Source organism: Dromaius novaehollandiae, chromosome 15, assembly GCF_036370855.1.
Source record: "Dromaius novaehollandiae isolate bDroNov1 chromosome 15, bDroNov1.hap1, whole genome shotgun sequence".
In the NCBI taxonomy this organism is placed as follows: Eukaryota; Metazoa; Chordata; class Aves; order Casuariiformes; family Dromaiidae; genus Dromaius; species Dromaius novaehollandiae.
In genome coordinates this window covers 4,445,944-4,458,114 of record NC_088112.1, presented here as the reverse complement: position 1 = coordinate 4,458,114, position 12,171 = coordinate 4,445,944, and the positions used below count along the sequence as shown (strand labels likewise).

General features: G+C 38.5%; 1 protein-coding gene across 1 annotated transcript; it reads left to right on the top strand.

Moving 5' to 3' along the window:
- Window positions 1-437: 437 nt before the first annotated feature.
- LOC112982233 (kazal-type serine protease inhibitor domain-containing protein 1-like) lies at window positions 438-11,956 on the top strand. The gene is made up of 4 exons (XM_026098471.2): window positions 438-1,187; window positions 6,568-6,728; window positions 8,364-8,508; window positions 9,506-11,956. Exons 1-4 carry the CDS (start codon window positions 731-733, stop codon window positions 9,634-9,636), a joined length of 894 nt encoding a protein of 297 aa, XP_025954256.1. The 5' UTR covers window positions 438-730; the 3' UTR covers window positions 9,637-11,956.
- Window positions 11,957-12,171: the final 215 nt, after the last annotated feature.

Genomic DNA, 12,171 nt, shown 5'->3' with positions numbered 1-12,171 from the left:
CTGGAGCGAGAACAAAAGGTTCTTTAATGGGTCTAAGCACCCATCAGCTTAAATCCAAGAGTTCAAAGCCAGTTCCAGCTGTCCTGGTTTGTCCATCACTTGTAAAGAGCCCGTAAGCAAACTGTTAATTCAGAAACACCTAGCTGAGAGCATTAATGGCTGAAATTTGGTGTTAAACCTTGCTCGAGTCTCCAGAGCATGGCTTCAGCCCTACAGGCATATCCTAATACCTGCAGTGCTGCTTTCTACCCACATTTGTCTTTTTGTGACCTTCTCTTTCAACTGATGAGCAAAAAAAACCCAGAGCAATACATCACTTCACTTCTTCCTTTTCCACTCATTTACCCTGTTCCCCTTTCTACAATAGCTGCAATATAATGTAGTTTCAAAAGAGCAATGCTTTGCAGATTTGGCTCAAGGAGACACTGAGCAAACAGCTTTTCAGCAAGCTTCAGCTCAGCTGTCAGAAGGGGCAGTTTGGTCTCTGTGCGAGTAATACTCACATTCCAAACTGCATTAGAGGAAAGCCGGTGGGGCTGTGCGCATTTTCTTATCAGTTCCAGATTAGGAATCTGATACTGATTTCTTCTTAAAGCCTGCGTTTGCAGTACAATTGGTATTCTAAAACAAAAAAAGGATTGTGACGTTTCTCCCTCTCTCACTCGCTTGCCTTTTTTTTCTCCTGGCTTTACTCCAAGGACCTTTCCTGCTTGTTTGTTGCATTCTCAAGATGAAGCCCCCGGTGGCTATAGCGGTGCTGGTAGTACTGGTGCAGGTTTCTCAGAGTTTCCCTGCCTTGTACCACAGAGGTTGGTGGAGACTGCTAAGGGAAGGAGATAGTTGTGGAAAATGCGATTTGGCACTTTGCTCTGAGCCTACACACTGTCCAGCCGGGACTGTACTGGATCGCTGTGGCTGCTGTCCTGAATGTGGAAATGTGGAAGGTCAGATCTGCGACTTGGACCAGGGCAATCATTTTTACGGGCAGTGCGGAGACAACCTAGAGTGCAGGTTGGATGCTGATGAAGCAAGGTTTGGAGAGGTGCCTGAACCCCAGTGCGTGTGCAAGTCTCAAGAGAGCGTCTGCGGACCTGAAGGGAAAACCTATGAGAACATCTGTCAGTTCAACAAGGCTTATGCCGCAAGAGGAAATGTCAGTGTGAAACATAAAGGACCGTGTGAATCAGGTAACGTGTACAGAGATGCTTTCAAACTAAAGAAAGCTGAATCTGATTTTTAGATGTGTTACTACATGCTTCAGTCTAACTTTAACAAACTAATACTGCATTTTTGTTATAATTTCATTATTTTGTTACAATACTACTTTGTGCTTAAACAGTTCAGCAGTCAGTGCTTAATCTTGTACATTATAAGTCTCTATATTAGCCTAGTGGATTTTATATCACATGGCTGCTAATAAGCCATAGCCCTACAGACCAGCTCTGCTCTGAATAAGCAGAGCGTGCAACTGTTTTTACAATAAAATAATAAAAATTTTATGTGTAGTTGGGACTAGATGAACAGATAGGATAGTTAAATGACTGACCTGATACTAATGGAGTGATAGCAAGACAGACCTCGCGTACATATGCCTACCTGTGTGTCTGCAGTAATCAGTGAACTAGAGGAACGAGAATAAGATAGGGCTTAATTAAACAGGTCTGTTCTTGTTACCAAAAAAAAACCCCAAAAACCAAAAATAATCCAATTTAGGAATCTTTACAAAATCCAGGTACCCATGGTTTGGAAATCCAAATATTAGGACAAAATCAAATCAAAACAATCTCCCTAAAGACATTTACAATCATGCTGAGGGCATGAACTGCAGTCTGAGGAAAAGACTTAGTGGAGGATTCTTAGCCAGGTTGTATAGGAGAGTCTTGTCTCCTGCTCATAGGCTGTATCCACTCTTCGCATGATTACAAGTCTTTACTCCTGGGCACCTTTCATAAACACCTAAGTCACATGAATATAAAATGAAAAGGGAAAAGTGAGCAGAATTCTTTTTGAATAAGAATTTTTTCTTTTAAAGTTCATGAAATATTTTCTCAAATGAAATCAGTAGATGATGTCTTTGGGTCACAAATCGGTCACAGTTCTGGGAAAACTGCATCCTAAATTGCATCTCTGGCAAAGGTCTATGTATGAGAGTAACCTGGGTACCTTTTACCCACTTCTTACTAGCAGTCTGTTGCCTCCAATTTAGATTGTATGCAGTGTTTTTATATTGATTGAACACTGGATACTGAGTACTTAAAAGGCAAAATAATGAACAGTTAGTACCAGCCTTCTTTCTTCTTCCTGTAGTTGCAAGAGACTCATCCATTAAACAATCCCTTATTTGCCATTATGGCATTAAACTGAGAAACTAGGCTTATCAGTAAAGAGATGTTCAGAAAGCTCAATGCAAATCAACTAATAGTATGATTGAAAGCCTGTTAGCTCCCGGGGAGATGCTCTTATTTGGGATTAAAAGAGCACTAATTCCTGCATCATAACCCCTCCAGGAAGATTTCAGTTTGAAGTGCCACTCAAATGACAACTGATCTTAACTTTGCAGTAGAGGCAGCTGTTGAGGCATACAGGCTCAAAGCAATGGTTAACTCTGAATAATTAAACAGACTTGGCCATGTACAAAAAGCTTTAATTTGGAAGCGCTAGCATTTTTAACTGGTGGTGTTGTCATCCACCAGGCCCTGGAGCCCCTCTGAGGCGCTTAACACAATCAGCAAGCAGTAAAGACTAGCTCAAATGCTCTGCATGCAGGCATCACCCCCAGGGCTTTCCCAGTGCTCCCCTGTCACCCCGGAAAGGCCAGACCATCTCTCAGAAACACACAGAAATTTCCTAGGATAGCTCAGCTTGAACTGCAGAGGAGCCTGGGGAAAAATTCATAGACTTCTCCCTGCTGCGCAGAGTTTAATTAAGCAAAACGGTGACTTTTGCAGAGAAAAGCTGGTGTATGAGCTTGGCTACAGCAAAGCATTTGTGCGTGCTTGCCTCCCTGGCATGGGGGGGACAGAAGGGCTCCTCTGCTTACCTCTTCTAAGCTGGGGGCTGACCAGCCTGGTTTTGTAGACTGTGTTTTGAAGCCTTTCAGTCAAGCCTATGGCCAGTAGCAAGGCATGGAGGTGCTACCATGGTGGTACCCTGCCTCCATCCCCCTTAGGGGTCTAGCAGAAAGTCCCTTCTTCACCACGGCAGGTATTTGAAGCAGCACAGTGGGCATGTGAAAGGGCACAGTGACTCGCACTGATTTTACATGGCTGCAGCTGATGACAAAAGGCAACGGGGAGCCAGGCCCCATGAGGAGCAACCTAGCTGTGGCACTGCCTTTGCACTGGCTCCAATTTGCATGAGAAACAAACACTGAACACTGTGGGGTTTTGGTACCGTTCTATAAATATAACCTTCACTCAACTCCAAGTACTTTGTTTTGTTATTTCCCCTTCAAAGCATCTGCTGTGTCCTATTGATGCCAAATGGATTAATTGTATACAGCAACTGATGAATAAATAAATAACAACAAACCCCTTTCATCAGAAGAGTATAGCCTTTTATCTTTCGTCTATCACCAGAAAAAGGAAAAGCAGGGGGAAAAAAAGGCCAAGCTCCCTAAAGTTACAGTGTGAAAAAAGCCCTTCTTTTCCTCAAAGACTAGTTTTGATCAGTTTCTCTAATAATTTACCAAGATTACTAAGTACATTGATTATATACAGATTCTTCACGCTTAATTCATCCTCATTCAAACCATTTGCTGATGATTTAGCAAAGCAATAGAACAGTCTAGCAGTGATTCTCACTGTAATTAGCTGTGCCACATAATAGTTTATTTTAAATGTAAATTTGGGGATAAAAACCAAACTAACCCACCAAAATTTCTGCCAATTTCATCAAATCAGACATGGAGGTATTAGGATGCAGTCTATAGCTATCATGAAAAATTTACTTACTCTTGGAACTGATTGGTCATCATTACCAGTAAAGATCTGTTTTTCAATGACGCAGGTATATAAAAAGTACACACAAATACGTGTGGGTGAAGCTGGCTGAGCACAAAATACAAAACACTCAAAAATGAAGATTGAAAATTTCTCTTAAAATACTACACCATGACTTCACTTTTCAGCTGTAATACTTATGTTTCGTTATTTCTTGTATTTCAAGTTTGGTTAAATAATTTGGTGACTGGTATTATAATTTGGTATTTGGTGACTGTTCAGATTCAGAAAGGGCAGTTTGATCTGATCAAAACTGATCTTTCCTACCTGCTGTGAGTTTGATCTCACACGATGCCCAGCTGATCCACCCTTGTCCAGCAAAGCCCTAAAGTACATGTTTGCATGTACTCAGTTGGGTGGGACTCACACTGCATCTAGACAATTCCAGCTGAGCTATCATCTAGATGCTCTTCGTGTTTAATGGAGAAACAGGTAAGTCTAGTGTGGAATTCACCTTAGCATATGGTAGACAGTGCTAGACAAATTTCTCATATTGGAGCAACCATAAAGTAGATTTGTAAATGAGACCTTAACGTAGCTCAGGCTAAGCACGGTGAAGCCAGTGTATGCAGCTGTGCAAGGCTGAGCCCTGTCTGTGGAGAGGCACATAAGCAGGCTTCTGGTTTTGGGAATATCTCGGTGAGGCCAGTATTTCAGCAGGGCACCTGCGATAGTACTGAAACAGAAGCTTCCCAAAATTAAACAGGAGTACTAACCAGTCAACATCCGCCTATTTAAAACGTTTTTTCACCTTATCTCTGTATAGGAATAATTTTAAAAAACTAACGTGAGTCAACATACACATTTTGGTTTCTTCTGACATATTAAGCTTAACTACAGTGGTTAGTACTGTTAAAAGCAGTGCAGTTGCACTGAGCTTTAATATTTCGATGTGCGTTTTAACATTAGACTCTACGTGGTAAGTTCATAGGCAAAAGAAATTCTTATCCAAGATATTCAGTCAATGCTGATTTGAATATGAGATTCTTGAAACAGTATATGGGTTGTGACTATCCAGTTCTCATGAAAGAACAAGAATTTAAGGGTTTAAGTATCTCAGTAAGTTTGACAATCTTATTTTTGAGGAGTACCAGGATTGTTTAATAAGAAAGTCATAAATGGGAAAATAGGCACTTTTCTGGATAATATGTTTGTGATTACTTTTGACCAGTATGCATTTGATATTTTCTGCACAGAAACCAATTGTTAAAATCTGATAACATGTATTAGAAACATTGTCTGGAAACCTGGTACAGAATATTATAATTTCAGATGCTGATGCATAAATGCTGTATCTACTTATTGATTCAAATACTGCAAGTAAAAATATTTTTACTTGTTACCAGAATTTTCCATTTCCAAACATCTTGTCTATGAAAAAAAAAGAAAAACAGTAAATAAGTCTAGTAAGTAATAAGTCTAATGGCCTAGAAAATGTATTCATTTTTAAAAACTGGCCAGGAAATAGAAGAAAAACATACTTTGGAATGAAAAACATTTCTTGCTGAGGACAAATATATCAGGAAAAATGCAAAAAGATTACCAAAAGAAGGAAAGTTGTGATAACAGCAGATACATTATTTTCTTCTCTGCTGCTAAGGAACATGTCTTCTCCTGTTAATATTTAGTATGTTCATTGTCTTCAAAGCCCTGGATTGGCTCCCTCTACTGGTTTACATCAGCTTTTTCTTTGAGATAAAGTGGGATAGGATAATTCAGAGAGGAACTAGGTAAGTGGAGAAGAATGAGGGTAAGAGGTTGACAGGAAACAAGTAAGTAGAAATCTAGTAACTGTAATAAACATAACGTATAGAAGTAACTGGATTTCAAGTACTTTTATTAGTCATGTTTTGTAGCACAAGAATATCAGATGAAATTGAAAGGTAAGTGTAAAACTTATTAAAAATAATACTGTTACTCTGTTAACTTGTTGCAATGAATTCCATGGATTATTGAGGGAGATAAGTTTTTAGTAAGTTCAAAGCAATGATGTGCACAGAAAAGCAATTTTTATGACCTAGCAATTTCAGTATTTTAGATTTTAAGCTAACCAAATGTAATGGAAATTAAGAACTGTCATCTATAATCATGTTATTCTACAGTTGGCTACTACAGAATTTCTTGCACTTTCCTCCAAAGGTCTAGCCTACTACCGGTTGCTACACTGATGAATTGAGTCCATAATGACAGTTCATGGGACACAAACTAAACCCTAACCTAGGTTTAACAACTGTTTTCATGGAGCAAGGACAGAGAGGTCCTTTGGAATATATAGGAATAACGTATCTTTAAATAGTCTGTTCACCCTTTAATGGGACGCAACATGCTCTGAGCTTTAAAAGCTGTCGAAGCCTGCCACACCTGTCTGTGGTGTTAGGCTGTTCACACTTGTATACCGCATTGGGATTCATGGGACTCTTTATACTGGTTCTTGAAGTGAGATGGCAAAAGGCAAACTGTTTTTATCACATAAAATAGGAATTTATGTTATATGCTTTTGTATTTGTGGTGTTTGGGGTTTTTTGCTCACTCTCCTAATGAAGTACTCTCTGATGGTTCTTTGCAGCTCCTGTGATTTCTATCCCACCTCAGGACGCCCAGAATTTCACAGGCAATGATATCATTTTTGGCTGTGAGGTGTCAGCTTATCCTATGCCACACCTTGAATGGAAAAAAAAGGGGAATAAAATGTTTCTGCCAGGAGATGATGCCCATATCTCAGTACAGGTAGAACATGGGTTCTCAATGGGTCTTATGTTTGGGGATAAGGAGCAGGGGGATTAACCAGTGAATTTCTCTTACGTTTGGTACACAGACTAGTTTATCTGAAGGCAAGTAACAAGATACAATACTGTTGCAACAGAAAGATTCCCAGTAGGGCCCTCTGATTATGTAAAGAATTCTGATTTCAACCAGTGCAGTGAGCATTGCTTTGGCAGTCCAAGCAGAAGAAATAACAGGGGTGGGTATAATGCAAAGAAAAGATTGAAGCTTCCATTTATGCATGGCTCTGGAAGAATGAGTCAGCATATAGATGGAACTGTTTAGTCTATTACCTAAACGAAAGTTCATTCTGGGAAAGATGATTGTGGGCAACTGTTTTTTGTACTCTTGATGCAGGTGCATAATTCTGGCAGATGTCCCCAGAAAACCAGAGCAGGTGTTTGACATCTCCTTTGTGAGATGCTGTTTCTGGAGACCTGCCATTTGGGTTGTGTTCAGCCCCTGAGGTGTTCAAAAGGAAAGCAAAGAAACTTTCTAATTTTATGAAGGACACTGTTTTAACCTGAGGGAAAAGAGCAGCATAGCATTAGTAGGGACTTCAAGCAAATTGAGAAATAGCTGTGAAGTTTGGGCTAAAATTAAATAACTCAAACTGTAAATTCTTTTTAATGGAAGTAACATTCCCGGGAGAAGAGTTAACAAAACCAGAGGTACAGGTAGACTGCAGCATGCCATCTCCAATGGAAAAAACAGAATATAGACTATGCAGGGAAATGCACGTCGATTCTGGCTTCCTGGGTATGCAACCCAAAAGTGAGAAGATCCAATGGACATGGGACACAATATGAACAGAGGTAGACAGAAAAAGCTACTTAAAGAGTCTCCTGGAGTACTAAGAGTATAAATAAGCTACTAAGAGATGTTTCCAGAGGCAGCATGAACACGATTAGAAATAGTGGACTTAACGTTGCTCAGAAACAATGGTGCAAGGAGAAACTTCCAAATGCCGATCACCTCAGAGGCTAAACTGAACACTGTTAACCTATCTCATTAATAGAGTGAGCATAAGAACATTGCTGTTAACATTTGGTAATTGTTACCTGTTATTTGTTTGTAAAAAAAAAGCTCATCCCTTTAAGAGGCTTTGGTGTGAGTCAGCTGAAACTGGATGTCACAAAAGGTTGAGAGTTTGTGTTATGCCATGCCAATACATTAAAAATTGGATGGTGTCAACTTGGTCAACCCTCAGACTCAGACTCACCAGGCTCACGTACTGCTCACACTCTAGAGAAATTCCTGAGATTGAGAAAAGTGCCTTTGAAGCAGCGGAGAGAAGTGGAACCCAATGAGGCAGGAGGAGAGCTGGGAAGTAGAAGCATCAAGAGGATCAGGAATTAGAGCACTGGGGTAGTGAAGTTTAAAAAGCTGTGCAGGGGAAGCATGAATTTAGGCGTACAGAGACAACAGGAAGCTAATATATATGGCAGCAGAATCAAATAGTTTGAGAATCAAAGCATGATGGCAGTATACAGTGTAAACAAAAGCAAAGGCTGGAACAATGTTTAATCCAGACACAATTATTTTGAAAAATAACATAGTGTCTCATAGCTACTTAACTATTTCTTTGTCTTCTCAAAGGCAAGAGGTGGGCCTCAGAAGTATGGTGTGACTGGCTGGCTGCAGATTCAAGGCCTCAAAAAATCAGATGAGGGTGTCTACATCTGCCATACCAAAAATAAGTATGGTGCAACATATGCCTCTGCAAGATTGAAAGTCATTGATGGTACTTTTGTTTTTTATTTGGATGTGAAGAATATAAAAATGCCTAAGTAGGACAAGCAGCCAGCAAAGGGTACGGGTTTGTCAGAATCTAAATGAAGGATATGAGAAATGACCTAGAAGATTTCAATGTTCGAACTTTCTTTGTGTGTTTTTATTACTTTACCCCTTCAAAGAGGTTCAGTTCTAGGTATTTTTAATCAGAAGTGCATATGAATTCTGGAAAAAAAACCCTGATGTTAATATTGTAATATTTTGCTACAAATTATACCATCTTCCAGTATAACAGAAAGCTGTGGCTTATAGCCACAGCGCTGAGACAAGTATTATTCCCCTATTCTTGTCCTACACAAGTCCTTTGATGTTAGTAGGAGCTCTGCACCCAAAACAACAGCTGCTGTTGCTGAGGCAGTCTTTGAACCATGGCACTTCTCATCTGTTTACTTTTCAAAAGTTAGAAAGGAAACAGTTGTTGCTCTTAACAATAGCATTTGGAAAGATAAACGAAATAGCTTTGCTGTTGTTTTGCATTGGATCCAGTCCTGCAGGATAACATCCTACTGACCGCAGTGAAAACTGGGTTTGCTGGCAAATGCAGGATAAAGACACATTGTCTGTATCTGCCTCTTGATGGTAGGGCTTTTCTATTTATCAGCAAGCTTGTTCCTGCAAGTGGTTTTCAAAGCCTTATTGGCTTTTGCTGTGTCTTTAGGTGCAGAGGATTTTCAGAGGACTGAATTCATAATTTACTAGTATTTGGAATTAAATGTGTTTTCAACATGTTAAAATATGAGTGATACAGAAATTTGGGACATATATCATGAGCTTCACTGGTATGAGGTCAAGCCTTTGAATAGATCCACTTTCTTTTAAAAATATGACTCCTGACTGACAAGGATTGAGGAAAATTGACTTTACTGTACAAATCCCAAATCCTACTTTCCTCTTCATTCCTTTTTATAGCTAATTTAATCTGGAATCAATTATGTCTTGGCATGCAGGTTCATCTTCCACGTTTGCATTGACGGCTGGCAGTAGAAGTGCAAGCTACAACACTGATTACGATGCCTATTATGACCATTCTGAAGAGGAGGATGAGGAAGAATATGAATCTGGAGATTATGAAAACTGAAACTGTCTATAATAATTTTTATACATCTGCTGTCCAATACCTTTCACATTCAGTTATATTTACCAGTATAATCTGTGCTGTAAATGGCTGCTCTGGTAACACTAATATTCACTTGTGAATTCCAGCTTTCTCAAGGAATTCACCTTGGGCTGAAGTATATTGTGCTACTTACCACAAGTGAGAACAGATATAAGTTCGTACATTTAGACTGTTAAATAAAATTCCTAAACATGCACCTGTCTATTAATTATCCTGAAAGGATCAACTTTTTATATTAATTTTTAAAATGGTAAATTATTGCATAATTTCTTTAAAATATTCTAAATTGCTTACCAAAAACTGTCCACAGTTAAACAAAAAATGTACCTTGTATCAATTTCTTATTTTCTATAATGTACTAAGAAATATCAAGAGATGAGCGTTCACATGGCAACAAGCATAAGTAGGAAGGTTGAAAACAGTCTTTAATCTCCTTAGTTCATGTTTTCTCTTAAGTTCCAGGAAGATTTTTCTTTTCCTGAAATTTTCCATGTTTAGTCTCATCAAGGGTGAATTATCTGCAATTTGGTGTTTTACTTGGTTTAGTTTTAACAGATACATGAAGCAATCACAGTCTTGAGCAGGTTAGTGTTTTAGCAGCAATACTCAAAAATACACAGGCAGTATTTCTTGTGCACGCGCACTGATGAGCACATTCTCCGAGTTCTTTCCATACCATTTCCCAAGCTAGCCCTAGCAGTGGCTGCTCCTTCCCAGTAGCCTAGACAATGGTTCAAGATTTGGGATCATTATTTATGTTTTCATCAGCATTATGTTTGGTGGGAACTACTGCAGTTTAAGGAAGGTGGCTGTTCCATAGCTCTATACATGCCCTTCAAACACGTGGAGATCTTCATAACAGATCCAGTATTTACGCCTCCTGGACTGTCCAAGACTATCTGTCCTCTCTGTATTATTTCCAACCCATGTGCATTTAGGATTCCCACATCCAACCATGCTTCTGGCAACACCAGACAGAAAAGAAGACATTATTTTCTTTCCTAAAACTACACCAGAACATATACGTATTTTTCAAATTGTGTCAATCACTTCAGCATGAACCAGAGAGCAAATCAAATGCAACTCCAAAACACAAGACTTTGGAATGTAAAATGGTCATCCCGAAAAACTTCTCCAATTGCTTCTGCTAACTAATTATATGAGGTCAGGCTCTGCATTGGTGGGTGCTGGAAGCTTCTCCAAGCTTCAGACACCAAACTAAAAACCCCTGTTGGGAGGCCTTTTCACCTGTTAGTTCCCATTGGCTGAGCAAGATGAAGTGTCTCATTTACAACTAAGGAAGCAAAAGTTCAGCCATCTGAATTCAAAGCCTCATTATTTGCAATCTTCTTTATCCAATGCACAAAACCATATAGTGACTACTATATTCACTGAGGTAACTCGAAGTTGAATTTATCATGTTAAGGAAGTTCTAAGGGCAATCTTACTGTGTGCATATATATGCTTTGTAGGGTTTTTGAATGTATACACAGTGCATCACAAACTCCTCTTTTAATGTTTTGTTGTTTTGTGCTTTTTTGCCATTAGATATTTTTAATTCATTTTGAATTACATTAATAGATTGGCTATAGACTGTGTTTGCCCTGAGGTATTATTGATCTTTGTCCAGGTAGCAAACAAGCAAAGAATAATTTGTTTTGTTTTAGACTTCCTGGAATATTGTCAGCTTATGTGTAGAAACCATGCCATTCTGTCATTGAAAAGATTGTTTCAATTAGGAATATCAAATGGTTTCAAATTTAACTACTGGTTTTGTTGTTACGGGCTCTTCCTGGTCTTGTTAGTGGTATGTCTAATAATTTTTTTGCTTATTAACTATACATCAATTTGAACAGAAAATTTTCTAGTAGAAATAACTAATTTAAAAAAATGGGTAATTTGTAATGGAATTACTTAATCTGCAGACGAAGACTGAAGATCAGTTGTGATTTACATTACAAATGAATGAATTTAGATTACTAAACCAGTCACTAAATTGTGGCACAATATATATTGGCATAGACTAAAACATGGCACAGAAAATAATCTCAAAAACATTAGCCATAGAAATGAATTATAATTCTTCATGGCCTTCTACTGTTGCTAATGTAAAATGAGAAACAGAAAGAAAATAATAGTTGAAGAAGAAAATGTGTAGCAGAACCATATCAAATACTGGACTGAGGCTGTTTGACCTGATGGACTATGTCTATTTACCAAAGCATGCCTTTCTAGAGCAAAGGGTTTTAAATTAAATGCATTGCATTTGTGTATGTGTGTATTTTTTATATATTTAATCATTCATTTTGCTGTCAATTATTATAATTCCTCTTCCTTTCAGTAAGAAAACTGCATGATTAGAAAAATCCCAAAGTGATGCAAAAAAAAGAGGGAACATTGATACCATGAACTTTTGTTAACTCTTCTTCGAGGGCACAGAAAGAGTTGGTTTTGTTTATATGCTTTAATCAAGTCACTTAAAATTAAATGAAAAAG

What these genes read in the sequence shown, in the direction of transcription:
- LOC112982233 (XM_026098471.2), top strand. Translation starts at nt 731, where the DNA reads ATGAAGCCCCCGGTGGCTATAGCGGTGCTGGTAGTACTGGTGCAGGTT. An exon ending in ATGCCCATATCTCAGTACAG is followed by an intron (nt 6,729 to 8,363) that starts GTAGAACATGGG and finishes GTCTTCTCAAAG; the next exon opens with GCAAGAGGTGGGCCTCAGAA. An exon ending in AAGATTGAAAGTCATTGATG is followed by an intron (nt 8,509 to 9,505) that starts GTACTTTTGTTT and finishes CTTGGCATGCAG; the next exon opens with GTTCATCTTCCACGTTTGCA.